Source organism: Aspergillus heteromorphus (assembly GCF_003184545.1).
Source record: "Aspergillus heteromorphus CBS 117.55 chromosome Unknown BO70scaffold_30, whole genome shotgun sequence".
Classification (NCBI taxonomy): Eukaryota; Fungi; Ascomycota; class Eurotiomycetes; order Eurotiales; family Aspergillaceae; genus Aspergillus; species Aspergillus heteromorphus.
In genome coordinates this window covers 16,912-43,714 of record NW_020290435.1, presented here as the reverse complement: position 1 = coordinate 43,714, position 26,803 = coordinate 16,912, and the positions used below count along the sequence as shown (strand labels likewise).

The following is a 26,803-nucleotide window of genomic DNA, read 5'->3' as shown; positions in this document are numbered from 1 at the left end:
CTACGCCTCCAAAGGCAGGATGTCGGGAGATGGACCGGCAGGGATAATCGTCTGAGTGCTGCCCGATCGCTTCCCTAACGCCTTCAGATAGTTGATCTTATACTGCCCAATGCTGTTAGCAATTGCCACCCCCGGTATCAGCAATGCACATACAAGCTCCAAAAAGGTCGTCTTCTTAAATGCTCCGCCTCGGGTGCGTTCCGTTTCATCATAGTATAACCGTCGATACCAACGGTCGATTCGCGGATAATCGTGCCGGATCATCCTCAGGTTGCACCGGAAAATCAGATAATAAGCCACGTCGAACCGACAAATGGTTGTGTATAGTCGGATGTCCGCCTCGGTGATATTCTCCCCGAACAAGTACGGCTGATGCCCTAGGTGCTGCTCAACACGGTCCAGTGCTTCAAACAGCGGGTAAACATTCTCGTCATAGGCCTCTTGAGTCGTGGCAAAGCCAGTCTTATACACCCCATTGTTGATCTTGTGATACACCCATTCATTCATCGCATCGATTTCCGGCCTCAGGTGAGCAGGGTAAAATCCCCCGCCGGGCCGGCTAATTTCACGCAGCTCCTCCGGCAGAAGATGGTCGAAGCCAATGTAAAACATCCGGATGATTTCGCTACTTTCGTTGTTCACGATGGTTTCCTTCTTCTTATCCCACAGCATCGGAACCGTGTAACGTCCTTCATAACCTGGATTCGCCTTGAAGTAGAATTGGCTCAACTTGGTGAATCCATACAAGGGATCCCGTTCTGCGGATCCATTTCGACCAGAGAAGAACCAGCCGTCGGGTCCCAGTTCCGGGTCAAGGACGACCAGTTGAATGAGGTCCTCAAGGCCTTTGAGCGATCGAACCAAGTTGGTCCGATGTGCCCACGGGCATCCATAGTTCAGGTATAGCACGTAGCGGTTTTTCTCGGCAGGGAATAACGCGTTGGGACCCCCTGATACGAACGAGCGGAAGACAGAGTCCTTGCGCCGGAAGTGACCGTCTGCATCTGCATGGCGATGTACTTTGAATTCCTGTATCCTTAGCATTTCATGTCTGGTTGGATCTTGGTGAAGGGGACTTTTACTGGTTCCGCCATTCTGTTGGTAAGCCGGCTATTCGTACGCTGCACAGGCAATCGATGTTTTCACGAAGACCATAGAAAAGGGAGATCCTGACGGCTTCCGAGACAAACGAGTGGGATATATATAGGGTCTCGACCGATGCTGAACTGGTACGTTAAAGCATAGGGTGCTGACAAATCGGCGCCCATCGGATCTCGTCATGCGGGGTTGACCTAGAGGGATGATTGATAGAAAGTATATACCTTGAGAGTACTTCGTATACACGGGTATCTCCGCACCCTGGTAGCGCCATGATGATCAGTTCAAACCAGGATCTCTATCCTCTACCCTCTACCCTATGGGTCCCTTTTGTTCATACTGGACAAAGGACATATGTACTCCGGACAGCAGCAGCTATGTTCAAGTAATTTGTGCAGTATGAGCCTACGAGCTCGCCTCTGCGGGAGTGCCAAACTGCCTGGCTACTTCAATCAAGCCGTCAGAGCCGAGACTGATCCATTGATCGACAAAACCCTCCTGCTTGGCTTCAGCTATCTGCGCAGCAGTAAATGCCTCCTCTTGGGCTCGTTCCACATATATAGTGGAGAATCCCAGAGCTTTCGCCGCTTTGAGGTCGTATAAATGCGCCGCTACCATGGCACACTGGCTAGTTTCCAAGCCAAACCGGCTGGCTGCTCCCTGATATACCTGAGGTGATGGCTTGTAAGCACCAAACTGCTCTGCACTAGCCACGTCCGTGAAGGGCAAAGAACCGTAGTTCCGGAGATCCTCCAGGAGGGACATGTTGCCATTAGATAATGTGCAGGTACAAAACCGACGATTCAGCAACCTCAGACCTTCCACGGAATCTGGCCACGGTTCCAGGCGATGCCAACAGAGCGCAAGGTTCCATCTCTCGTCGTCTGTAAACAAGTCTTCGAGACCTCGCTGCTGGAGTAGCTTGTGGATTGCCGTGTAGTGATGATCATCCACCGAGACGAAGCCATGCGAGGGGTCAAAGTTCCTCGTAAATTGGCCATAGGATTTACGCCATTCTTCAACAATGACCTGCCAGTCCCGAAAGGTCATGCCTTCTGCCCGTTCGTGTAGGTTCGCTGGTAGCCGCTTTTCAGGGTCAAGGAGGGCGAGTTCGGCCGCTTCCACTAGAGCCTTGGTGACACAAAAGCGCCATTCCACGACGGTGCCAAAGACATCGAAGAAGAGTACTTGGGGGAGCGGATTGATCGGCATGGTGATGAAATTTGACGCGTGTGGCGTAACCTTTTCTGGATATGTAACTGGCGCAGGGTTCGGGGAAGACCGTCCGTGGGCCTTGTTACACGAGTTTGGTAACTGCCTGTGTGTATGGAGCACTTACGTACTGCAGTAAGGCTCTTGGATGTAAGGGACCCGACACGGACGCATTCCAGAATTGTGTCAGAGTCTAACACTTCAATCAGTCGTCATCGGAGGGGGGAGTGAATAGTAGTACGGAGGAGTTGATGAGTAAGTAATGACGGGACTCCAGGACCCGTGACGTTGGCTGCCGCGCTGCCTCGCTGCCTAGATGCCTAGATGCCTAGATGCCTGACAGGTGCCTTTCTGCTGTGCGAATGGCACGGAGAGGATTAAAAGAGATTCCCCCCGCACGCTCCGTGGTGATCCTTGGAGCTGTCACATTCTCACCTGTTCGCTGCTTCAGGTTGAGTACTACTCCGTACCTAGTTATGTAACTAGGTACAAAGGAGGTACATACTACAGGAAGGGTCGCATCTCCCAGTCCCTGAGCCGCTGAGGGCCTGAAGGACCGAGCATCCCTGGCCCTGCATTGCATTACATTAACGTCCCCGTTCATCGTTGACTGACCAGGGCGCGCCTTTTAGTTCCCCCTTCATAGATATTGACAGCTGCAGCCCGATGATCGTCCAACGGCATGACCTCGAATTCGGCTCCCTTCGTTTGCACCTGAGTTCAGGTACCTAGGTACTTACAGGTTATGTATGCACTGTGTGCAGCCTGTGCTCCGGTCCAAACAAGACGACGCCATTACTATTCTTGTGATCACCCTCGGGATTTGTGGCTAGGGTGCCCCAACTTCCAAGGCCAAGGGATCCGCGCGACATCCGAGACAGGCATTACTTGGACCAAGCCTAGACCAGCGAGGCAGCGACACATGGATACCACTACTCTCCATCGAGGCATTATTATTGGCGAAAAACGCATCCCGGGAAAGAGACTCGCGTCCTTCTCGAGTCTGTTCACCACCATCACATCACTGCCTAATATTATTATTCATCTTATTAATTTTTTTGCCCGCAGTCGGCTGGGTAACGCACGGTGACCTGTCAGTTTCTCCTGTCCCCTCTCCTGAGCGAGCCGAGGAGGGAGGGCGAGGCGCAAATTCCAGTCCAGTGGCAGTCTGTCTTGCCGCGTGGGTCGCCAAGGATGAAGCCGGTGGTGACTAGTGCTACTGACTACGGCCGATTAGGCTGGAATCCAATTGGCCTGGAAGCTGGGGCTCACGTTCTCTTAAATTGAGCCGGAGAAGAAAGTCGGAAGCTGATTCGGCTGACTCTTGTCCACGGCTTGATAGCCAGGCCACTTTACGATCTAACGCACATCATCACCTTGCATCACGGACCGCCCGCAAGTCATCGCCGACAGGATGTGTGTGTGTGTGTGTATACTTACACAGTATCCATCTAGATACCGTGTACTGTATAGTCCAATGGTAACCGCCAAGGCCCGGTATTGTTATTGGATATCCACCCGAAAACCGCGATATGCGGTGACAGGAATCGATAAGCCATCCCGTCCCGTCGACACGGACGTGATGTGATCAAGGGAGGATTTTTTGCAGCGCGCCACAGCAAGGGCAGCTCCTGAGCTTACAAGGTATGAGGTACTCTGTAGATACTTACGGTAGTACTACTTCCTTAGTCCTACCTAAGGAAGGGTCACCAACCCCGCCTCTAATTTCCGGAATGGGGACACCACCCAAAAGTTGAGCACCGGGCCGCCTCCCTCAGTGGTCCTGAACCAGGGAACGGTGGAAATGATAAGTGGAGAGCTAAGCTGGACGGAAGCACCCAAGGATCTTTCCCCGCCGCCCACCTGGGATTCTGTTTGGATTCGGCTAAGGACGTGGCAAACCTATGGAAGCGCGGAGATTATAACCTCGCATGCCATGTAGGTATGTATCTGCCTACTCCGTATCGACCAGGCTACCGGCTGCAGCTGAATCCATTAGCCCGGACCACCATGATAATCCCTGACGGCCTGGTCTACTGTCTATCTAGGTAGGTACACTTCACGGAGTTGGCAGCAGATCGGGTGTAACATGCAGGCGGGCACTTCGCCTCGACTCGATGGGATGCGCAGGGCCGTAGGCAGCTGCGTAGGGCTACCTAGTGAGAAGCCTAATGCTACATCGTAGCCACTAGGTATGTATCTAGACGATGAACTCTGAAACACGGACCACGGGCTCACTAGGGGCCATTATTGGGGATACAATGCTGGCTCTGAGATGGAGATGGAGATGATAGATATTCCGAGGCCTTTCTCTCCCGTCCCAATCATACGATTGATGTGCCTAGCGGGTATCTAGCGAGTGCTTTTTGATTATTATTTTCCCCTTGGGGAACGAATCCCTGTCGGGTCCTCTGATCCTATACGGAGTATCTAAGGAGTTCTACTAGCCCGAAGACCACAGATGATATTAATTATCTAGATACTAACTATCTAGGCTTAGATTCGGGGTTTTCACCAGACACCAACACAACCAACCCGGGAATCGAAATCTGTCTAGAGGCGAGGATCCCACCGAGCCAATCAGTGGGCCCGGACTAGTGTGATGACACGAACTGCCGTCAAACCCAACCCATTATTATTGTACTTATGTACTGTGTGTGTATCTACGGAGTAGCTACGCCGTACTCGGACTCTCCATTCAGCTGGCCAATTTCCCTTTCCCTCCGCCGAGTCCGACCTGCCTCAGCGCCTGGTCTTTTCTCGGCTTCTACTTTAGTGTCTTTATTTAGGTCGATTTTATTTTATTTTATTTCTTTTCCCCTTTGTTTCCCGCTCCTTTGGTAGGTTGCTACTGATGATCTGCGGGCTATCTAACCTCCCCCGTCCAAACGGACGACCTCCTTTTTTTCTTTTTCCTTTATTTTTTTTAACCTTCTCTCCCCTTTCCCGCGGCTTGCTGGATAATGCCTGTCGCCCTGTTTCAGATTCGCCTCCCTTTCTTCACCTCTCCATCCCCTTCCTCACTTCCTCCCTTTTGGGCCTTGATGCTCCATTGGCCACGATCTTCAACAAACTCCGGAGAGCGATGGTTGACTCCATACCACTACGGTGGTCTCCCACCATTCCATTCGCCTGCGACTGCAGCTGATCCATCGCTCCGTCCGACATATCCTTTATCACTTACCTATTGGATCGGGATCGTTGTGTGCCAGTCGCAAAGTAGCAAGCTCCGGTGGAGTATTCACTAGTAGTCATTGGGTACGTGGAGCTGGACTCGATTCCCCATCCATCCTCCTCCCCCCCCTAACGAACACCCCTGGAGTCCGGACGGATCTAACTCTCTAGCTTGCTCTAGCGGACAGCTTCTCCACTGTCGACGACAGGATGGCTGGTCTCCCCTCGCCCGATATACGGACTATGGACAAGGTTCTTGTGCAAGGCCTAGTGGCCTAGTTTAGCTCTTGATCCGGCATGATCTAACGGGTGTCCTGGCAGACAATCTCCCTCCTCCCCCCCTTCAGATCTTTGTCTGGGCTTTCAGCGCCTGTGGGAGATAATTTGCTATCGGACTTCACGACGCCGCTACGACTTTCTTGATCATCCGTGGTCAATCCCATCCCGTTTCTCCAAACATCCATCTGGCCCCCCTCCCCCCCCCGGGCGTCAAGAACTCGATCCAGTTCATAATTCGCTCCCCCCTTCTTCTCTCGAGACTTGACGTCCGCATTGACGCGCCTATCAAGCTCTAGTCAGCCTTCAGACTTCTAGAGGAGGCAAGTACTCCGTGCCGAGCTGTCATTTGACTGTAGGTGAATGTTCTCTTATCTGCATGCCCCTTCCGGCTTCCAACCCTACTCCCAGCCACGTTTGTTGGCTCCACCAAAAGCGAACATGCTGGCTGACCAGGATCATGAGCCTTGCCAAATGCTTAGTCGTCGCGAAGTCCCAATCGGCGACCCTTGCAGCTGCTGGCCAGTATTCTCCCACCGTTTGACCGGTTGGACCGGACCTTGCTGGGAGACCTGGAGAGTAGAGCATATGTAAAGTCCATGGAAAGTGCATGACGCAACCCTACGGTTTCTGATCGCCCTGTCGCCATTACGGGCATGATTTGGACTGTCGAAGTCCAGTCACCTTGAGCGAGAACGCGATGGCTACCGATACCCTTTACTCAAGCCCTCCAGCGGCGAGAGCATTTCCGACGCCCTCTACAACACCTCGACGACCACCTTCAATACACGTTCGGGCAGACTCCTCCCCCGAGCAATCATCTTCGCCTAACTCGCTGCCAATCCTAAACTTCTCGCCTGATGGACGCAGTGACTCGGACGACATCGCCGACGAGGATACTCTATCACCGCTAGATCCGCGACGGTTCACGCCCACGCTCCATGCATCTCTTGTCTCCGAGATCCTTTCGCTGCGTCGGGATGTAGAAAACCGGACTAAGGCCATTGACTTCCTGGAGCGAAGTCTGGACGATTCACGAATAGAGAGTGAAGGTCTCAACGAGCGTCTGTCGAAGAGTACCAAAGAGGCCCGGTCGCTCAGGCATCAGTTACAGCTACTGGAGGGTGGTACGTCATCAGCTATCACTGAGCTAGCGCGGGAGCGCGACGAGGCACTCGAGAGTATTTCAGACGTTCGCAAAAAGTTAGAGCAAGTGCAAAAGAAGGCGCGGAGTCAGGAAGACGACATCAACAGAACAGTACAACTTTGGGATCACGACAAGGAGGCATGGGAAGGCGAGCGCAGGAGCCTGGAACGAAAAGTCCATGTGGTAGAGGGGCGCTTAAAGGTTGTTTTGAACGAGGTAGCGGCCGCCCAGGCAGCTGGCTCATTTCAACCATACCGAGATGCTAAAGCAATTGACACTGACCCGATGCGAGAAATGGCCGGGGGCAAAGATAGCGACTCTGCTAGCGCTCATTCGAGCAGTCAAGGGCGACGCCGGACTAGTGTCACGAGTATGAGCAGTGATAACGGCGATGAGCTTGACTACCATAATGTGCGATACTCTATGGCCAGTGTCGTTAACGTCCCCGGTATCAAGAGTGAGGGATTGAGTCTGGCACAGGAGCTAGCATTTGATGAGGAAGACGAGTTCGAGTCTCTCGATGCCGATTTTACACCTGACTCGCCCGAGGCGCTCCCAGAAGAGCGCCCGGCCTCGGTTCATTCACAGTTGTCTCGCACAATGAGCATGGGCGCGAAAGCGAGAAAGATTCTCGGACTTTCTCTTGCGAGTGCTGACGGCTACGGGTTCAGGTCTGAGGGCAACTCAGAGCCTAGCAGTCCCTTGAAGGTAGCTACAGCAGCATTCATGTACCGTGATACAGGAATCCAGTATTCGCCCCCTCCGTCACCCTCGCTGACATCAAAGTCTGAGCTTCATGCCTGTGATCAGGATACTGAATCACCCGATGACGGAGAGATATCCTGTCTGTATCAACCCAAAACTTCAACTCTCACAATCGATATGATCTCGGCGTCTTGTCAAACTGTTGAGGATCTTCCCACTCCCCCATGGACGCCTAAGTTCGATGAGACAACACCACAATTGGCCTCGGATCAGGTTGAAATGGTGTCAGTTTCCGTGCAGACCGTCCAACCTCCAGTCACAGAAACGGACGACACTAGGGTCAATGTCGCGGCAACCGACGTGAAATCGTCCGCACTTGGGATTCCCATGATTGCGATACACCCACCAGGTTCAGAACCATCCTCCCCTCGAGGAAGCGTGGTTCTGCCTCCTCAAACGAAGAGTGCTTCTTGCCAGGCCAATCTGGGTTTCGAGGTTGACAGCCGAACGATTGGTATACAAACAGAGGAGATTCGGATTGGCCAGCGGGCTGTAAAGTTGCCGGCCAGTCTACTTCCGTCAGCGATACCGGATCTCCCATTCGACAAGAGCACTGAAGACCATGCTATTCAACCTTACCGCGCGCCTCCTCCAAGGGCCAAAAATAGGGAGAGCAAACATTCACTGCGCATTAAGACAGTTGATCCGGTGCAAGCCTACCCGGGAAACAATGACAACGGGCCTCTGTCCGAAGAGTCCAAGTCAGAGCTTAGGCGGCCCCCACGATCCAGTAGCCTCTTTGCTGGGTTTGATGATCAGGCAAGTGACGAAGAGCTACCCGAGTCGACTAATGACATCTTTAGCGATGATGAACTTCTCAATCGCCCATTTGCTTCGTATACACTAAAGAGAGGAAAGCTAGTCTCGACGCGTTCCAGCTTGGACGAGGCTGTACTTCCTGAAGTCGATGAGAATCTGCGAGAAGAGGAAACCCAGCAGTCCAGAACGTCAATTGACCAAAGTTCCAAAGACACAGCCGCACCTTCTTGGAGCCAACGGTTTGGGTTTGGGGTCTCTGGAGCACGGCAGCAAGATATCCGCAAGACAGCAATAATTTCTAGCGGGGCAGCTACATATCAGAAGGCTCGTGTGCGAAGTCCCAGCGAGCCCAGCATTGATAGTACTAGTGCATCTAGTATCGCTCCCCCAATCCCTGTGCCGATGCGATTCAGTTCACGGAAATTCCCCGGCAACGGAAGCGATGGTCGTCAGAGCCCGACACCATCCAACCCTCGAAACTTCTCTGATCGCGGACGGGCATCAATTATCCGACGCCCAACTTTGCGGCGCGTCCGATCTGCAGCTGCGATGTCACAAACGGAGCATCACGACCGGTCATCACCCACGATGTCCACATCGTCCTATACCCCGGACAGCCCTCAGCATCCCCCCCTTCCATTCGACAATATTACCGCGCCCTCAGGAGGACGGGCTGTTCAAAGACGGTCGGCTTACCCTCCAACTGTGTCTCGCCCCTTCGCACATGGGCGGCATGATTCCACGGCGACAACTGTCCAGCCCACGAGCGTTGTGGATGCCATTGCGCAGACGATGGTTGGGGAGTGGATGTACAAGTACATCCGGAGACGGAGATCATTTGGTGGTGTCGGCGAGCCCAAGGACAATTGGGAGGGCCGCAACGCCGATGAAGTGTCTGCCAATATAACCAACAGCGGCGCGAGGCACAGACGATGGGTCTGGCTAGCACCTTATGAGCGCGCCGTCATGTGGAGCAGCAAGCAGCCGACCAGCGGGCCAGCGCTGCTTGGTAAGAGCGGTCGAAAGTGTAGGTCTTCCTTATTCATATCCGAATTTTTCTCAAGCCGCGCTGTGCTGACACCGGAGCAGTGATCATCCAGTCCGTCCTCGATGTCAAAGATGACAATCCGCTGCCTAAAGGGCTCAACCCACAACACAACTTTAATCGATCGATATTAATCCTGACACCTCAACGCGCCCTGAAGTTCACTGCCACGACCATTGAGCGGCATTACATCTGGTTGACAGCGTTGTCTTTCCTCAGTCACTCTTCCATGGGACTTCATGACCTGGATACCCTTCCCCCGGTCCCACAGGAGGAGTTCACCTCCCCAGCACCCACAGCAACATTGCGACGCAATCCGATCCGTGATTCGATTCGGATAGCCAAGGGTCGACCTCGGCCGCGACCTAAGGGAAAGCGATCTCTTCTCAGTCAGCCCGAGCCCGTCCCTGAGCTTCCCAATGAGCTAGAACCGGTCGGTTCAATCGACGCCGCCGATCCGCCGACCGTGCCACGATTCTCGAATCATGCCCGCAAGCGGAGCAACACTGCTCCCCGAATACCTATCATCCGCAGCTTCTCCAGCCAGGGCACGATGCCGTCGGTAGCCACAACGCGGGGCTCCTCAGAGACATACACCCCCTCATACGGTCAGGGGCTCAACAGCAGTCGAAGCAGTGTCACTCGCCGCACTTCAGAGGCCAGCATGGGAACAGGGAACTTTTTCGACGCTATCGGCACTGTTCGAATGGAGGCTTTTATTGACCAGGCCAACGGACACAAAGGTCCCCGTCCAGCGCGACACGTCAGAAAGGCGTCGAGCGCTTGGAGTGCGAGTCAGGAGCTGGAGTCCCTCTCCCCATTTGGAGAAGGCGGGTCCCTTCGCCATGTTGATCCGTTCGGGGGATTCTAAACGGGGCAGTGCCCAGTAACCGAAAACATCGTTTGCTGCTGCATATATGTGAGATTTGCACGTCGCAACATAGGGCTTGATGCCCACTGATACACCCCCCCCCCCACACACACACACACACACTCTCTCTCTCTCTCTCTCCCTACGCTTTAGCGGATAGTATTATTAATGTTTCATTACCTGGAGACGGCCTTCTATACTAGCCAGTCTCACACCATAGCCGATTTGAAATGTTGGCCCTCCTCCTAATCCACAGACACAATGTGAGAAACCTTATATTTAATCTTGTTCAATATTCGCTTCCGCAACATGTAACTACAACACAAACCCCAATACCAAATAAAACAGCCTATCATAAAAAGAGGAGATTTGCCCTTTAGCGCTCGTAATGCACCCTTTCTCTGTGCTCTGTTGCTCTATAGCACCCACGTCCTGACCAACCCCATCCTCTCTATACCGAGTAACCAAAATGTATGATGCAGAGATAGGTACTTAGCCCAAATCCCGCCCGCCCGTCCGTCCGGTGCATATCAGTGGCCTTTTCTTCTTCCTTCACTTCCTTCCTTCCCTTCCACCTCCTCACAACTTCGCCGCCTCCTTCACCTCCCCGACCTTCAACTTGGGGGTATACTTCTTCAAAACACCCTCATTGTGGTACTAGAAAGCACATGTCAGCCTTCTGCTCACGTCATCTGGTGTATGCATGCCCGTATGCATGTATGTATCGAGCGATCCCCAAGAACCAGGCTCAACCCATAGGTATCAACTCACCTTCCAGAACTGCTTGGACGCGTCCTTGCCGGCCACGCGTTTCAGGATCTTGGCGCCGCCGGGATGCTCGTCGACGAACTGGGTGACGTCGTAGACGTTGCTGTCGATGATGATGTAGAGACCCTTGTCTGGGGAGTTGTGGGCGGCGACGTCGGCGGGGGTGAAGGCTTGGGACATTGTGGTCGTGAGGTTTTCTGGGGGTTGAGGGTTGGAGGTTGGGTTGTTGTCCGGGTGGTTAAGTCGAGTGGAGTGGATCAGATGACGCTGGAAGGTGGAATCTGGAATCCGGGGTCGGGGGGCTGGTTTAAGTTGGGTTCGGTTGGCCGCGCTGTGACAGCCGAGGTTGTCTACCCGCTTGCGAGCCGCGGTCAACGGCCTGCGTGGCAATCCAGGCCCGGTGATTGGCCTTTCCACAACACGGTACTCCGGAGTGGTATACTAACTAAATTGGGAGTCATAATGAAATGTGTGTAGATATGCATATCTAGATATGGAGTACGGAATTGTAACATGGGTGGCGTATACACACTGCGGAGAAGGGGGAGAGGTATCTACAGGAAATCAATCAATCATACACTGTCTATTTAGACAGCCAACCATCACTCACTCACCACTCAATTTCGACTCTTTTCGCCCGCCGCCCCCTGTCCTTTCATCTTCTTCTCCACGCCCAGTGTCTCCAGATCCTTCTTCTTGTAATAGTGCGGGGCCACTTCTACCAGCCACTCCGCCTGCAACGGCATGTTGCTGCGCATATACTCCTTGCTCGTTAGCACCAGTTCGAAGTAGATCACCCATCGTGGGTTCACTTCGAACAGTGTGCTCGACGGGTGCAGGTACACCGTCTGCCCATTCTTCACTGTGCGATAGCTGTCCCCCCCGCGTTGCAGCCGGGCCGCATTCGGGAAGAACCCTGCCGTAATCGCCTTCTGGATCGGCTGCAGGTTGTTCGATCCGCTAGTACTGACCGTGACCTCGACCCGGTCGCACAGCTTCGCCAGCTGGTCGCGAACATCGCGCGCGCGCGTCAGGCTCCGCTGCTGCAGGAAGTTCTCCTTGGCCCATACAACGCTGAAATCTGAGTCCACCCATTGGTTCCAGATATTGAGAAGTGTGAGGTGGTCACCACCGTCTTTGACGGTGAAGCGGTTGCGTGCGCTGTCCGCATGGATCTTCTTGTCCTTGGGTCGGAAGAACAGAGCGCTCGCTTCTCCCAGCATCGACACGATCGACAGAACCTCTTCCACACAGCCGTACTTGTCCGCTGCCAGAATTGCCTTGGCGAGCATGGGGTCCGTCGGGAACTCCGCCATTTGCCGCCCAATTTTGGTCAGCTCGCCTCGGTCGTTCAGCGCTCCCAGGGCGTAGAGCTGCTCCAGCGCACGGATAATCGTCTCCGCCGGCGGGGGGTCCATGAAGTCGAAGTCAAGTAGTTGGTCGATTCCGAGGGACTTCAGCATCAGAATGACGCTGTTCAGGTTCGTCCGCTGGATTTCCGGCGTCGTGCTTTCTTCCAGCTCGTTGTGGTAAGCCCACTTGGTGTACAGTCGGAAACATTTCCCCGGTCCGACACGGCCAGCACGACCGGCTCTCTGGTTGGCAGACGCTCGCGAACATGGTGTCACCACTAAGCTTTCCATTCCAGTCCGCGGGTTGAAGACATTCTCCTTGACAAAGCCCGGGTCGATCACGTAGACGATCCCATCAATCGTCAGACTGGTTTCCGCTATGTTTGTCGCCAGCACCACCTTCCGTGCTTTCGGTGGCGTCGGTTCGAATATCTTCGTCTGAAGCTCGGACGGGAGGTTGGCATAGATCGGGCAGATTATCATCTCCGGAATCTTGCTCCCCAGTTTTCGCGCTGTTTCCTGGAGACTCTGTTCCGCTGCTTCGATCTCTTCCTGACCAGTCAAAAACACCAATATATCCCCGGGGCCCTGAGTGACGTGAATCTGGAAGACAGTGGTGATGGCCGCAGCCAGGTAGTTTGCCTCTGGCTGCGAGGTGTAATGGATATCGACGGGGTACCGGCGGCCAGGGATGTTGAAGATAGGCGCGTCATCAAAGTACTGTTGGAACTTCTGGGCATCCATTGTGGCCGAGGAAATGAGCAGTTTGAGGTCCGGCCGCGCTTTCGCGATATCCTTCAGGAGTCCACAAGCGATATCTGTAGGCACCGTCCGTTCGTGCGCCTCATCGATCATCAATGCGGAGTACTGGCCCAGGTCGGGCTCTGTCAAGAGCTCTCGCAACAGCATACCATCCGTCATATACTTTAGCACGGTCTTGTCGCTCGTGTTATCCTCGAATCGAATGGCGTATCCAACCTCGTTGCCCAGCTTCACCCCCATTTCTTCCGCCACTCGAGCGGCAACACTCATGGCAGCGACTCGTCGCGGCTGCGTGCATCCGACCTTCAAGCCGCCTTTGGTGAATCCAGCCTCATGAAGATATTGAGGAATCTGTGTTGTCTTACCCGAACCGGTCTCTCCCACGATGATCAGCACCTGGTGGTCGTGCACCGCTTGAATGATCTGCTCCCGGAACTGATAGATGGGCAGGCTTTTCCGCGTTTCCTCCATCGACTGCGCCTTCTTCTCCGCCGCATCAATCTGCTCCTGAAGCCTCCGTTGCTCCTGGGTCATGGGTTTTTGTGTGCCCTCCATCTTGGCATCCATGACGAAATTTATTTTCTGCGAGTCGTCGAACACGTACTCGTAGTCACCCTCGTCTACAAATTCAGCCCGACTGATCTGTGCTTTTGCCTTGGCAGTCTGCTCCAACTCCCACTCCTCGTGCTCCGTAATGAACCGCTCCTGGCCTTGCTCATCCCGGTCCACATACCGCCTGTAGAGCGCATCTTCCTTTTTCTTCCTATCAATCTTGCCCTTTTCTGTAATGTAGTCCTCAGGCATCATGTAGCCATCGCGGTGGTCATCAATTCGCAGGCGTTCCTCGGCGATCCGCAGCACCTCTCGATTCCGAGCGAACTCCTCCTTCTCCCTCCGCGTCAGGCTGGGATTGTCGCGCAGCTCCGCCGTCTCCTCCACGACCTGCCTGCGCAACAAGGCCAGGCGTTCGGTCTCCCGTTTCTTGAGATATTCCTGCCGAGAGCGCATCCTAAGCTCGGGCATGACAGTAGCTCGAGCCGAAGAGTCGTCCGCCAAAGCCCGTCGCCGAGCGGCCTCGCCATCCCTGGTGCGGTCCTCCACGATTTTTTTCGTTTTGCCATCATCCTTCTTGGCTAGCCGCCTCGCAAACTCATCGCGTTCCTCGAGGTCTCGTTTCCGGTCCCGCTCCTTTGCAGTCTCTGGGTCTAGATCTGCGGAAGCGTTCGACCGAGGTGACGCAGACCCATCGTCTAGCCGAGTCCGTTTCGTAGGTGACTCTTCGAAATCGCCTGCCTGCTCGTCGTTATCATAGAGCTCGTCCTCGAAAACTTCCTCATCCCCCCAGCGGTCGTCAAAGTCTCCCGCATCCCGTTGTCGCAGCTTCTTCGTGCGGGGGCGATCACGAGATGCCTCCCCGCTACTGCGGTCGCGCTTGCGACTCTCGTCCTTCTCCCAGCGGCTGCGACCGCTCTCCGTATCCTTGGCGTTCCGGCCATTATTCCGGTCTTTGTCTCTCCGTCTGCGTCTCTCCCTGTCGGCCTCAACATTCACGGGAGCCAAAGAGCCCCGAGACTCCGGTACGTCATCTTCCATTTCCAAAAGCCGGTATTTTTTCTTCGACATAGTGCCAGCTTGGGTTTTGGCTGCCACGGTGGCATTGCCAGAGCTGGATCCATTCTCCGCGCCCGCACCAACCCGTCGGTAGAGTTCCCCACAGAACGAGCCGATGTCCCCGGAGCTGCCGTCCAGGAAAGGGAGCAGTTTATCTTGCAAGGCGGTGGCCGATTTCGCGGATGTAGCAGTGGCAAGCACAAAGTCGACGACGGTAGGGTCCGACGCGTTCGTCAGGCGGAGGAGAGAGTCCGACACGAACGTCCTGTGATCCATGGCGCGTAGGGGAGAATAGGAGCCAGGAGAGAATATATTACCCCAGGGAATCAGGCTGCGACTTCTGTGACTTCAATGTCGCCGGCGTGAGGACTGTGACACTCGGTGGTGCGAAGCCCAGATCGAATGCGTGCGTGCGTGCGTCGATGATGAGGCCTTCAGGCCGAGTCGCGCATTATCGCCGCGGACCTGAGGTAAGACCAGCCAGTGATGGGCTGGGGATGGCAATTGCTTGAGTGGTCGAGGGACTAATAGATAAAGAGCCAATTTCGCTCCGAGTGAGGCAGTGGAGAGCGACCGTAGCCGTTGCAAGTCGGGAGGGTAGAGAGTGGTTCGTAGGTGAAATGAATGGCAACTTGCGGAGGCGAAGAAGCAGCAGCTACCGCCAAGCCAAGGCGACCGGCCGGTCGCCTTGGCGAGACTCCGACGGCTGCCCGCCCTACTTAGCTACTAATACTTATTCACGCTACACTACAGGGAATCAATCATGCGGTGTCCATCCAGGGTGGAGGTGCATTTCAACATCTAATTCACAAACATTATGCTGCTCTCAAGCCGGCTTGATCACATCGAGGCGGTTTCCTTTCTGCCAAGGACATATAGAGGAGCGTAGTGTCACAAGGGGAATTGGGGGAGGAGGGTGGGAAGACACAAGAAGTAAAGACATGGTAGCGAAGAGAAAAGCTCAAGGCCAAGGATATGGAATACATAGTAGTCATGCATGGTAGGGTAACTGGTTATAGTCATCGTCAAACGCCCCAAGTGCATGAGCAGGGAGGAACTACTCCAGACCCTCAAGTCACTCCAACAAAAGAAACGTCAACATCAATCAAAACATATGGAGGGAGGGGAGGAAAATAAAAGGGCCGCAAAGGGCGCCAGCAAAGCAAACCGCATGACATCCTGCCTCGTCCGTCTCCAGTGGCAAGGATCCAATCATGCAGAAGACATAAGTACATTGAGAAGGGAAGGGAACGCGACAGAGGAAAGAAGAACCCATCATAATCGCTAAATCAATGGCTCACTAACAAAAGAAATATCGTAGGAAATGAGTGGACGGCCACCCCTCCAGGAGACTAGTCAAGTCTCTCGTCGTCCGAATCATGAAGGATGGTGGGTGAGGCATCCCGATCACATCTGGGTCATCGAGGGAAATGGACATTAAGATCAAAAGTTCGGATTCTCGCATAAACGCCGTCATTAGATGGTATTGTAAAGGAAAGCGCCAACTCCGTCCAAATGCACTAGATATGTCAAGTCGTGATGATTAAACATCGATCATCTCGGCGTCCTCTGCCAGGACATCGTCGGCAGGGCCCCAGTTGCCTTCGTAAACGATGGCTCCAGCGCGGCGCCGGCAGGCAACAAATTGGACTCCGTACGTCTCCAGCACTTGATCCGCTGTGGGTCGATCAAGCGGCTCCGGTGAGATCATCCATCGCACGATCTTATCCAAGGCCTGCTCGTGGCCGGCATCAACCATGAAGTCAGGAGGATCAACGAGCTCTCCTGTCCGAATGACTGGGACTGCTTGTCGCTTATTTGACGACCGGCCTCCGAGAAAACTGTCTGCACCGAAATCGTCGTCCCCAAAGTCGGATGTACATAATTCTTCGAACGAGGGCTCTTCTGATATCGGATTACCGGACGCGTCGCGGAAAATGCTGGTCTCAAAGCTCCATGTCAGACTGGGAATGTCGCTCATGTCCCCATTACGGAGCTTCTGCCATGAGAGGCCATTGTCCGGCAGCTCGACATTCCCAGCAATCTCAAACATGATCAGGCCTAGCGAGAAAAGGTCGGCCGGTTTGTCAAAGCGGCCCATTAAGATTTCCGGCCCAATGTATTCCCGATCGCCCTCGCCGTCGATTCCATCTTCTGCTGGCCAACGTGCGGCCATGCCAAAATCAGCAATCTTCAAGACGCCCTCAAAGGTTATTAGGATATTGGCCGGCTTTAAGTCGAGGTGGATGAACCCCATGTCATGGATGTGCTTTAAACCCTATCGTTACGGTTAGCACGATCCTCAACGTCCGATTTGACCAGCTTCCAAGATCAGCAAACCTACCATGGACAACTCCAACAAAATTTTCCAGATCCGAAAATCATCTAGTCTTGCCTTGAGTCCAACTTGGGCCAGGAACACGTCCAAACTCCCTTCCTCGCAAAACTCTGTCTGAATATAAAGATGCCCGTAATCTTCCCAACTATTGATGAAGGAGATGATGTGATCAGAGTTGGTCAGCGACTTGAGAACATCCACCTCACGGATGCGACGTTCGCGGTCCTTCAGGCCCGAATACGGTTGTTTTGACTTCTTGACAGCCCATACCTGTTCAGGCAATGTTTTGGGAGGATGCGCGTCATCCGGGAAAAGAGGGGGCTTCGGTGTGTCGTGAGGCTCAGCAACACGGTAAACCTGAGAAAATTCTCCAGTCCCAACCAGCTCAACCCGCTCGAAACGTGAGGTTAAGCTAGGGTCTACATCTGGCGCATGATACCCAGCCAACGGAAGGCTGGGACGTTTCCCAGACTGGAATGAGTCACGAGGGCCAGTGGGAGTCGCCGGCAAGTTAGAGGAATTAAAGTCGGGTTTAATAGACTGCTGGTCGTTAGAAATCGAGAGCCCACTCGGATCAGGGAAGAAATGATCCTGCGGAGTACGTGGAGAGCCACGCTGAAACCTGTCATGCAGGGGACTTGAATTGACTCCCTTAGCCTCTGCTAATCTTTCAAGAGAAGCGATCTGTGAGACTTGGGGCGGATAGGTTCGAGAGGGGAAAAATGTCTGCTTGGTTGGCGTCGGGGGAAAGTCAGACTCGCTTAGTGGTTGGCTGTTCTGCCGGCCGCAGGGTGATTGAGATGGCAATAACTCCTCGCCATCAGTACTCGCAAAGCTGCCACGTCGTGACACCTCGGGTCTGTTAAAAGAGTTGCCGAAAATACCCATGCCTCGAGCAAAAGGTCCGGGTTTCGGACGCGAGCTGGGGGGATTGAACGGCGATGGAGGTATCGCATCCGACTGCTGAGCAAGGTTTGTTATGTCTAGAGGTCGGTCCCCCTGTAATTTTGATCCACCAGTGGGGAAAAGGTTAATGGGCCGTTTACACGGGGTATCTGGCATGTTTTTGCTGAATCCTAGCGTGTTCCGGGAATCCTCAGCGTTACGGTTCTTTTTCGATATGAGACCAGTTGACATGAACGCCGCAGGAAGAGGCTTGACCAACTTATAGTTCTCGGGCGTAGCAAAGGAGTCAACGGAGGATGTTGAATCTTCACGATTGAGATGTCGCACCGGAACAGGCCGAGTGGCCCCCGCAGGGAGAGATTTAGAGAAATTGAAAATCCCTCTCGGGCGATCGCCCTTATGAATGGGCTCATGTGTGGGAGAGTCGTCCGCTAGACTGGATCCAGATGACGATTGAGTGATGGTCCTGGACAACGGGTGGGCGGCGGGGCGGGGCTGCTCAGTATTGTTGCCAGTCGATGCAAATAACGGGCTACCAGGCGTCGGTCGAGATGAGAAAGGGCTGTCCCTGTTAGGCTGGAAAAGGCTGTGATCCAAAGACATGCGTGGCCGAACTGTGAGAGGGGTCCCGATGTCTGGAGCCTCAGGCATTTCGCCCATGGCCTTTGCTCTAGCGAAAAGGGAGCGATCACTTTGGCGCTGCTGAAGAGTAGATCGCCGTAACGAGGATGATCTTTTGGGGATGGTGGCAAAGGGGCTGAATGGGGTTATGGCGGTGGGAAACGTGGGCGTGTTGGTCTCTGCTGAAGACTCAACTCGAGCGTCCTCAACAATATTCGGAGAGTCTTCATTGTCAAATATGCTGAACTCACCCGACAAGTTGGCAGCATGGACACTTCGCCTCTTGGCCGAAGGACTACCGCGAGACACCCGATCCAAGTTCATGATTCCATCGCTCCTTTTCAATGGGCTAACTGTGGCATATGAGCCGAAAGTCCCACTGCGCCGCTTCTCGATTCGAGAGAGTGATGTACGCGGTGCCAGGGTGGGCTCTGTGCATGCGGACGTGTCATCGAGACAGGTGTCGTCAGGTACATTTTCCACTTGAGTAGGCGCCGGACTTGTGGGGGTATTTTCCACGCCGGGGGTTGTTGGGATTGACTGCGCAGGCTTCGCGTTTCCGTGGTCCGTGCAGATATTCAAAGCACGCTTCACAGGACTTCTTGGAGACGTCCGCACACGGCGCATTGTAGGTCTTGTTATCTTAGCGCTAGGAGGATACGGCACTGCGAATGGAGACTGATGAGAGGAGCTCGGGAAAAGGACGAAGTTGCTTTGTGCGGATCTTCGTGACGGTGACAAAGGAGACGAGATATATGGTGCTGTTTTCGATGGCGAGTGATTTCGGGAGGCAAGCAATGGGAAGTTGGAACTCTTGGAAGGTGAACGGGACAATGACCGGCGCAGTTGTCGGATGGCCGAGTTAGCATCCATATGGTGAATACCAGGGTGCGAGGGCAAGTGTAACGTGCCACCCGCATCGCGGTGCGGCGAAAACGTCGCAACCATTGTGTATATCGGTTTGTAGAGGCAGCGCAATGATATGATCCTCTAGGGTGTACTAAGGTAGAGAAACCCTCACTCCAGCAGTCGATTATGGGCTGTAGTGCAATGAGGTCGACAAGATACGATGCGGATCAGCTCACGACGAATACCGCAATGTGCGTTCACAACAACAGGCGGGTACGACAAACAGAGCCTGTGGCGGTGCTCTCCTCTCTTCCTCCTCCTGTCTTAACCAGAAACGGGGTCGGAGGTTGTTGTCGACCGCAGTGGAATGCTAAGAAAGTAAGGCTCCGCGCCTGTGATAGGGTCCAGGCAAAACAAGTCGGTAATGCGAAACAGAAGATGGATGCACATCACCAGCTTATTCCGAGACCACGGGGGCTTCGAAAGCGCTTGTAAAAACCTCCATACACCTCAAAAGAGCGTGGGAGAAGGTAGACACAAACGGCTCTCTTCGCGCTCTCGGGCACGGGGCCACGCGCCTGAAACACGATGTCTCTTCGAGTCTGCGCAGCGTCGTTGAACGAAACCGATCGATAAGCGGGAATGTTTCAGGGTGACAATGCGGGCGTCAAAACAAGCAGGCGCGACGCGACGATGCGGCGCACGCAGGACGGGGATGTGCGCGACAAGGCCGACGCGAGAAATTCCAAGACAGCGACCAACAGCAACCGATGCGCAGCTGGGGAGGGAGCGACTTGCAGAGAGGGATGTAAGAGGGATGATTTTGATTTGATAGAAAGGACACCGGCGGCAGCAAGATGGTCGCCTCCCTTCCGTCTCCCTTCCTTCCTTTAAAACCTGAATGATCGAACTTCTCCGACGGAGGGACTGACAGCGCAAGGGGGGGGGCTCGACGGGGGGGCCAAAAAAAGAATCAGACAGCCACGCGAAGAAGAAGAGGAGTCGAGACGAAGAAAGGGATGAAAGGTGGGTGGGTGGGTGCACCGTCGCAGTGGTCGGGAGAGTGAGAATGGTGTGAGATGATGGTCGCGGACGGACTGGACGGAGGGAGGGGCTGGCGGCGCTGGGACGGAAGTTGCGGTATGCAAAGCCAGCCTTCAATAATGGTAAATCAATGGCCCGATGGGTTTCCCTTACGGGAGGAGAGTTTCGAGAGGTTAAGGTTGGCGGGGAGCGATAGTACTAGTAGTAGTAGTAGTGATGGTGATAGTAGTAGTCGTAGTAGTAGTGTAGTATTAGTAGTCATGGATAGAGGAGGGATTGTGATGGGAGAGACTTGGGGAGACAAGTAGGGAAAAAAAAGAAGCGAGTCAACATAGTAGTAGTAGTAGTCACCTACTACCACTACTGACTGGCGGACTGACTGGCTGGAGGTCGCGGGCGCAGGGCAGCCATCCATAGGCAGGACTTGGTTCAGGTACCCAGCCAGTTGGAAGCCTCTCTTTTGCTCGCGCGCGCCCAGCCAATCCCCGGCGTGGGGCCTTTGTTTCTCTCCCACGCGCCAAGTTCGCGTCGTTTGTTGTTGTTGCCCCGCTCCTTTGGGTCTAGCTCCGGGAGCGTCACGCGTAAACCCCCCCCCTCTCCCCCCAAGGGTTCCTCCCCTTCTCTTCCTTTCCCCCTCCAGTCCCCTCCCCTCTCTCTCGGGCCCTCAAATCCCTCCCGTGGATCATACGATAGATACCACATTACATACCGGGTACTGGAGGTATTAGTAAGGTACTACACCTACCACCACCACTACCTACCTATACAGCAATTTCTGCTATCTAGAGATTGACTTTATATACTGTATCGGTACGCTATATACAAAAAGCACTTTGGTATGTTAGATTCATTTGCAATAATCATCTGAAGTCTGACTGTCATCCAACTCCAGTTCACCAGGACTCCGTACTAGGCAGTACCAGGGCTGGGCCGGGAACCAGATTTCGGTTCCATCTGCCGCTGCCGCCCCTCCCCAATCGTCAACAATAATATTAAACACGGAGTGACTCTACGGAGTAAATAGTTATCGATAATGTTGATAAGACACGCGGGGGCGCCGGATCGACTCAGCCTTTTTAGTTTATTCTACTCCCTTGCATGTGCGCTGATATATTTACCAGGTTTATCATGGCCACTATGAGCTACTTGAGTTTTGAAACCAATCTTCCTGCTTCCCCGTACCCTGAATAATCGCCACTGAAATCCTGTCAGCTGTGCAAGTAAGTATGTACGGAGAGTACATACCTGCTGGTAAATAAATAAGCATGAAAAGGTGGTGGCAAAGGGTCGATTGGTCAGCCCAGTCCTTCCTCCTTGTATTCGTTTTTATTTTCCGCCCTTTTCCCTTTTCCCTTTTTTATTTAAGCTTTTCGTTTCTTTTCTGTTTCTTTCCCGCACTTGTCTTCGTTGAATCGTTCGGGCACAGGGCGGCTTGGGCATGCTTTCTTAGGGTTCCCACTCCGCTCTTTCCGCGCTTCGATGGTGCTTCCAGTTTCCACGGGGTATGTACACAGTACTAACATTTACCTGATGGAATTTTCGGCGTCCCTGGGTGTCGACCAGGTACCTTGTGCTTCTTCTCCCGCGTCTGCCAGATTCTACTCCGTAGTAAGCGGGAGTAGATTGTAAGTTGTAGATACAACTCTTCACGGTCCGACTTCATCCCTCAGCAACACGTGTCGCCCACCCATCGTCGACGTGTCCAGATCAAGTATATCTGACGTAGGAGATCGCCATCATGGATCGATTATTTCTCAGATAAACCGTTTCCCCCCATACAGAGTGTGGCGGACATACCTACCAAATCCCCCCTTTGGTATCATACGTCATCGAAGAAACAGTAACTGCGGGAACTTAACGCACTCCGAATACACCATTTGCCTCGAGATCCGGTATCTCCCCCACACAACCTTTAGATTCCGGGCTTCAGTGCTTCAGGGAAACAGGACGGTCCGGTCGCCTCAGGCAATAAATGGTCAGGGCTTTGATGATCATCTATTCTGCATCCCAGTGTAGGCTTTTGGGGGTCATGCTTACCTTATGCCTTCTACTTACTTGTTTGCACGCTCTTTTATACATATATATTTGCTTTCTTTTGTTTCTTTTTGTGGGTGGCTCGGTGATATAGATCAGTTGTGTCCTCAACTCGTCATAACGAATCGTATATATATTTGATCACCTTATAAGCAACGATCAAAACAGGGTATACCGATTGATTCCTGGAGCCTGTCCCCAATCTTCAAAGGGGTGGTGCACTTGTGGCCTTAAACTGTCCTCAGACCTTTGGGCAATTATTGAGCGGATCCAGGCTGTTGGCCCAACCCTTGATTCAATCAATCTATTGGGAACCGCCCATCCCTCATTTCGAAACCCAATTAAACGCCCTCAGCATGAGTTTAGTGCTCACTGCTCGTCCCTCTTTCCCAGGACAAAGTTAGCAAGCAAACAATGAAGTTGGATAACCAGAGTCATAGTCAGCCCAGCAATGGTTTGTGATGCATACATTAATCTCACCCCTTACACCACGCCTTCAGGGCTCAGGCATCTCTTCCTTCCACAGTGCATCTAGTAGTAGCCGTTTCTTGGCGGTCAGGACGGGGTGCAAAGTAGGTCAATACGTACCCACAATCTCTTCGGGCAAGCGCTCAGCCGATCTTTGGGCCCAATTACCCCAAAATCTAATCTGGCATCTCCACGCCCATCGGCCGCGAAATAATAATATGACATGTTCCGTCGGCTTCCATCTGCGTCCGGATTTATCTCGATCTCCATCTCCATCTCACTGCACGGGATGCCCGCTAGTTCTGAGCCGCCTACCTTGAAACCCTCTTTGGCGATTTTTGGGAAGTGAGCTGATATGGTGGTCCACCATACGCACATCAATCAGCCTTTTCACTAGGCCCCGAAAGCTGCGAGATAATGTGGGCCCTTGCAATCACCTTTCCGGGCTCAGAGACTCAAGTCGCCTCGATGTGCATTGCCAGGGAATGCCAGGGAATCTGGTTCTGTTGAACACCTTGGAAAATGGGCCGCCAGTCCGAGCGATCGATCCATGACTCGAGGAGCAATGTTTAGTCTGGGTGACTTCAATCCAGTGTGTCTTTCTGTAGCAGGAGACTGACTGTATACCACATCGTCGGGGTGCAGTTTGATCTTTCACGGTTGCGATTGTCTGTGCCAATAGGAGTCAGCGTGTGGAATCAGGCATAAGTGGCTCGGATGGTGGATAACAGACTACTGAGGCTATCCTTTGCCGTTTTCTTTATGACAGTTAACTCGTGGACAGGATTTTAGCCACCAGGGTAGATCAGATAGGGCATCAAACCAGGCATTATAATTATGTTGCTGTTCATGATGTTCTTGCTTGCTTCAGTGTATTCTTTTCTAGGCCGATGCCAAAACATTGGTGGTCTAACAAGGTGATTTGCAAACTGGGAAATATAATCGGGATTGTTGAGCGGAGGGGACCCCCTCTTTATAGGCGTCAATAAGCACCTCAATCCACTCCAGGGGGCACACCGCATCGCTGGAAACCCAGGGAGCTTCAAGCGCCTGAACTCTCCACCCAGTGATACGGCGAGGGAGATAATTTGATCCAATTCGGCTATCTGGATGTGCCAGTATGCCAATATAAATGCATGAGCACTCAATGACTTGCAGTCCACTAAGGACATAGAAGTAAGGGGACCAGGTGCATTGTTAAGGATCTATATATCAGCCCACTGGCCGGGTTCTGAGCTTCCTGGTAGGATAGCCGGTGCGTATGTACTATATCCATACTCACACATTAATATATGCGTGCCCTTGTTGCATTATGTGAAAGTTTGCAGTGTCGGGCCTTCAACTAACTATTCAACAAGAGTGTCCCAATAAACAGTCTATGCTTGAGATGTCACAATAAGTTGTCTTGACCACCTGCGGCAAGACAAGGGTTGGCAGAATGGGTACAGCCCAGATCCAAGAGAATAATACTTGTCAGGGTGCCTGAGGTTGGCGCCTGCCAGTGACCGCCTCCGACATCCCAGGCGGCCTGAAGCCACCTCTTCCTGGAAACGGAGCTCGAATCAGGATATTTGCAAGCGGTTCAAAAGTCATCAGCTTTGCAGTCTGAGAGAAGATGTGACTTTTCAACTGCTTTACGGACTGATAGTCTTCTCCACACTGTGCTTTACGAAAGATACGCAGGTGCAAAGCTTGCCAAAACAGCCGGCTTGAAGGACCATGCATTCTATACAAACCATACCGGAAGTAGTCGTTGATGGATATTCTTGGAAAGCAAGGGGTGATACTTTCATAAGATATACTGATCAAACAGTCATTACATATAGCATTAGCCAGAGGCAGTACGAAATCAATGCTGCTCTTACTTATGACCGTACAGTAGTCGCTGACATCTCAAAATTAGACCTGCATATCTGGAGGCTTAATCAGGCATGATTGGAGGCGAAGTTATGTACGAGGTGAAGACTATTTTCAGACCCCAAGATGGTGATGGGAAATATACACTCTACAAATAAGAACAAGACATGCTCAAAAGTTATTGGCAGACAAGAAGATAAGTCTACTAAAATCCCTACTCTTTCCGTTCTAGATAGACCTAGACAATAGACCTGAGCTTTCTTTGTGCTCGGTTGCAGTGGCCAGGCATAACTCACCATCAACAATCTGTGTGCTAGGACAGGAAGCATCATATAGATCTAGGAAATATAGTTTAACTTCTAGCTAACCGGTCATATTGAAATCACGTAGATAAGGTTTCAGACTAGCAAGGTAGACGCTCTGACTACCCACCAAAGACGCCTATAAATCAGTTTTGTATGAACAGGGTTGTCAATTGAAGATCTCGCCACGTTAGAGCGTAGTGGTGAAGGCAGATAGGTGTAATAGCTTGGGACCGCAGTAGACCAAGCTCCTCGTTTGTTAGTAACGGTGTCGATAAAAGGTGCAGAAGGGAAGCCGGGATAAATCCCCAGCTTCGAGACTCTAAGCACTTTCTCAGAGCATGGCTGGGAGTGAGGGGCCATTCTATATATCCGTGGCAAAGACTGTGAGTTAACGTAGATGATGGACATCATTACGCTTTCATTGCTTTCTTCATATTATCGGGGTTTGGAATGTGTCGATAAAGAGAGGCTTACTGAATCATAGCTTTTCTTCCCGGGGCTGCTTTTGTGCCGCAACAACCACTGATTTTCATCGCACCCATAGATGCCATTCATTTATCTTTACACTGAATACCTTGATGAAGCATCGTGGCAAGTATACACTGGGAAGGGCAAATTTCAAGGCTAATTTATGGTGATTTGCTATGGCTGCAATGCCTGATTGTCGTGCATGCAGATACTCGCAGCACTTTCCTGCATTGGTTATCATCTGAAGCATACAATATGACGAGGTGGAGAGCCAGCCCCCCCAGGCCAGGCTATGATGCGAGTCTGGTCAACTTTTCTTCTGGGCACAAGAACAGGGCACCTTTAATCAAGTTGAGAACAGGATAACAGGCCATGGCAGAAGATACAGTCCCCTCGGGGGGTGGGACCATGTACGCGCCATTGGACCGCCCCCTTCTATTCGATCCGGTCAAGGCTGCCGTGGAGTAAACCAACCACCATGCAGGTATATGACCAGTCATGGAAAAGGAAAGCGCTTGAGCAAGACGGGACAAGGGCGAAAGTCTTTGCCGTGTAGGTTTCTGTCATCTTAGAACAGAACAATGGAAACCATCGTGCTTTCAGACAGGAAGGTCTTCCATGCAATGGGAAAAGCCGAGTGATCTCATAACCGTGATGCTTTTCGTCATGCTGTGGGCGCTTGTGATTCAAGGCACGGATGTAAGCACATCCCTGTGACTGGAAGTATTAAGGCTGTCGGTGCATCGTTTACTCCAAGAGCCAACCAGCGTGCTGGCATTTATAATCTCGAGGAAAGACCAGGTAGATAGGCACCACTAAGTAGTAGCGTAGGTACTCGGGCATGGTGAGGGGTAGATAGCGTATGCTGGTAGATCCACCTCGGACATAACACCCGATACTCGAAGGGTTGGGGATTTGGTGATAGTAGTACCCAAGTAAGCCGCTCACCGGTGAAGGTTCAGGCCCAAACAAAAGGTCGGTTAAGGGTTAGGCTAGTAGAAACCTGATGCCGATGAATTGACGCCTTTGAAGTGAAGATTCGATCGAGCTCTTGCTCCACCACCAAAGCGACC

At 52.8% G+C, this 26,803-nt stretch overlaps 4 protein-coding genes across 4 annotated transcripts; 1 reads left to right on the top strand and 3 right to left on the bottom strand.

Annotated features, from left to right (window-relative positions):
- On the bottom strand, positions 1–2,310 carry BO70DRAFT_373803 (haloacid dehalogenase; the record flags this gene model as incomplete). The annotated part of the gene is made up of 3 exons (XM_025544934.1): positions 1–102; positions 154–1,029; positions 1,546–2,310. The coding sequence occupies 3 exons, from the start codon at positions 2,308–2,310 to the stop codon at positions 1–3; spliced, it is 1,743 nt and encodes a 580-aa protein (XP_025395889.1).
- Positions 2,311–6,460: 4,150 nt separating this feature from the next.
- BO70DRAFT_299062 (putative nuclear migration protein) lies at positions 6,461–10,347 on the top strand (the record flags this gene model as incomplete). The annotated part of the gene is made up of 2 exons (XM_025539628.1): positions 6,461–9,458; positions 9,521–10,347. The coding sequence occupies 2 exons, from the start codon at positions 6,461–6,463 to the stop codon at positions 10,345–10,347; spliced, it is 3,825 nt and encodes a 1,274-aa protein (XP_025395888.1).
- Positions 10,348–10,633: 286 nt separating this feature from the next.
- On the bottom strand, positions 10,634–11,427 carry BO70DRAFT_365334 (cytochrome b5-like heme/steroid binding domain-containing protein). The gene is made up of 2 exons (XM_025544039.1): positions 11,119–11,427; positions 10,634–11,004 (listed from the first exon to the last, which is right to left on the bottom strand). The coding sequence occupies exons 1-2, from the start codon at positions 11,293–11,295 to the stop codon at positions 10,927–10,929; spliced, it is 255 nt and encodes an 84-aa protein (XP_025395887.1). The 5' UTR covers positions 11,296–11,427; the 3' UTR covers positions 10,634–10,926.
- Positions 11,428–16,251: 4,824 nt separating this feature from the next.
- On the bottom strand, positions 16,252–19,924 carry BO70DRAFT_137132 (tyrosine protein kinase SWE1). The gene is made up of 2 exons (XM_025538102.1): positions 17,185–19,924; positions 16,252–17,118 (listed from the first exon to the last, which is right to left on the bottom strand). Exons 1-2 carry the CDS (start codon positions 19,651–19,653, stop codon positions 16,384–16,386), a joined length of 3,204 nt encoding a protein of 1,067 aa, XP_025395886.1. The 5' UTR covers positions 19,654–19,924; the 3' UTR covers positions 16,252–16,383.
- Positions 19,925–26,803: the final 6,879 nt, after the last annotated feature.

Excerpts from the sequence above, each read along its gene's own strand:
- BO70DRAFT_365334 (XM_025544039.1), bottom strand. The coding sequence starts at position 11,295 with ATGTCCCAAGCCTTCACCCCCGCCGACGTCGCCGCCCACAACTCCCCA. Across the intron at positions 11,005-11,118 it reads CGTCCAAGCAGTTCTGGAAG|TACCACAATGAGGGTGTTTT; the intron begins GTGAGTTGATAC and ends TGTGCTTTCTAG.
- BO70DRAFT_137132 (XM_025538102.1), bottom strand. The coding sequence starts at position 19,653 with ATGGTTGCGACGTTTTCGCCGCACCGCGATGCGGGTGGCACGTTACAC. Across the intron at positions 17,119-17,184 it reads TTTTGTTGGAGTTGTCCATG|GGTTTAAAGCACATCCATGA; the intron begins GTAGGTTTGCTG and ends CCGTAACGATAG.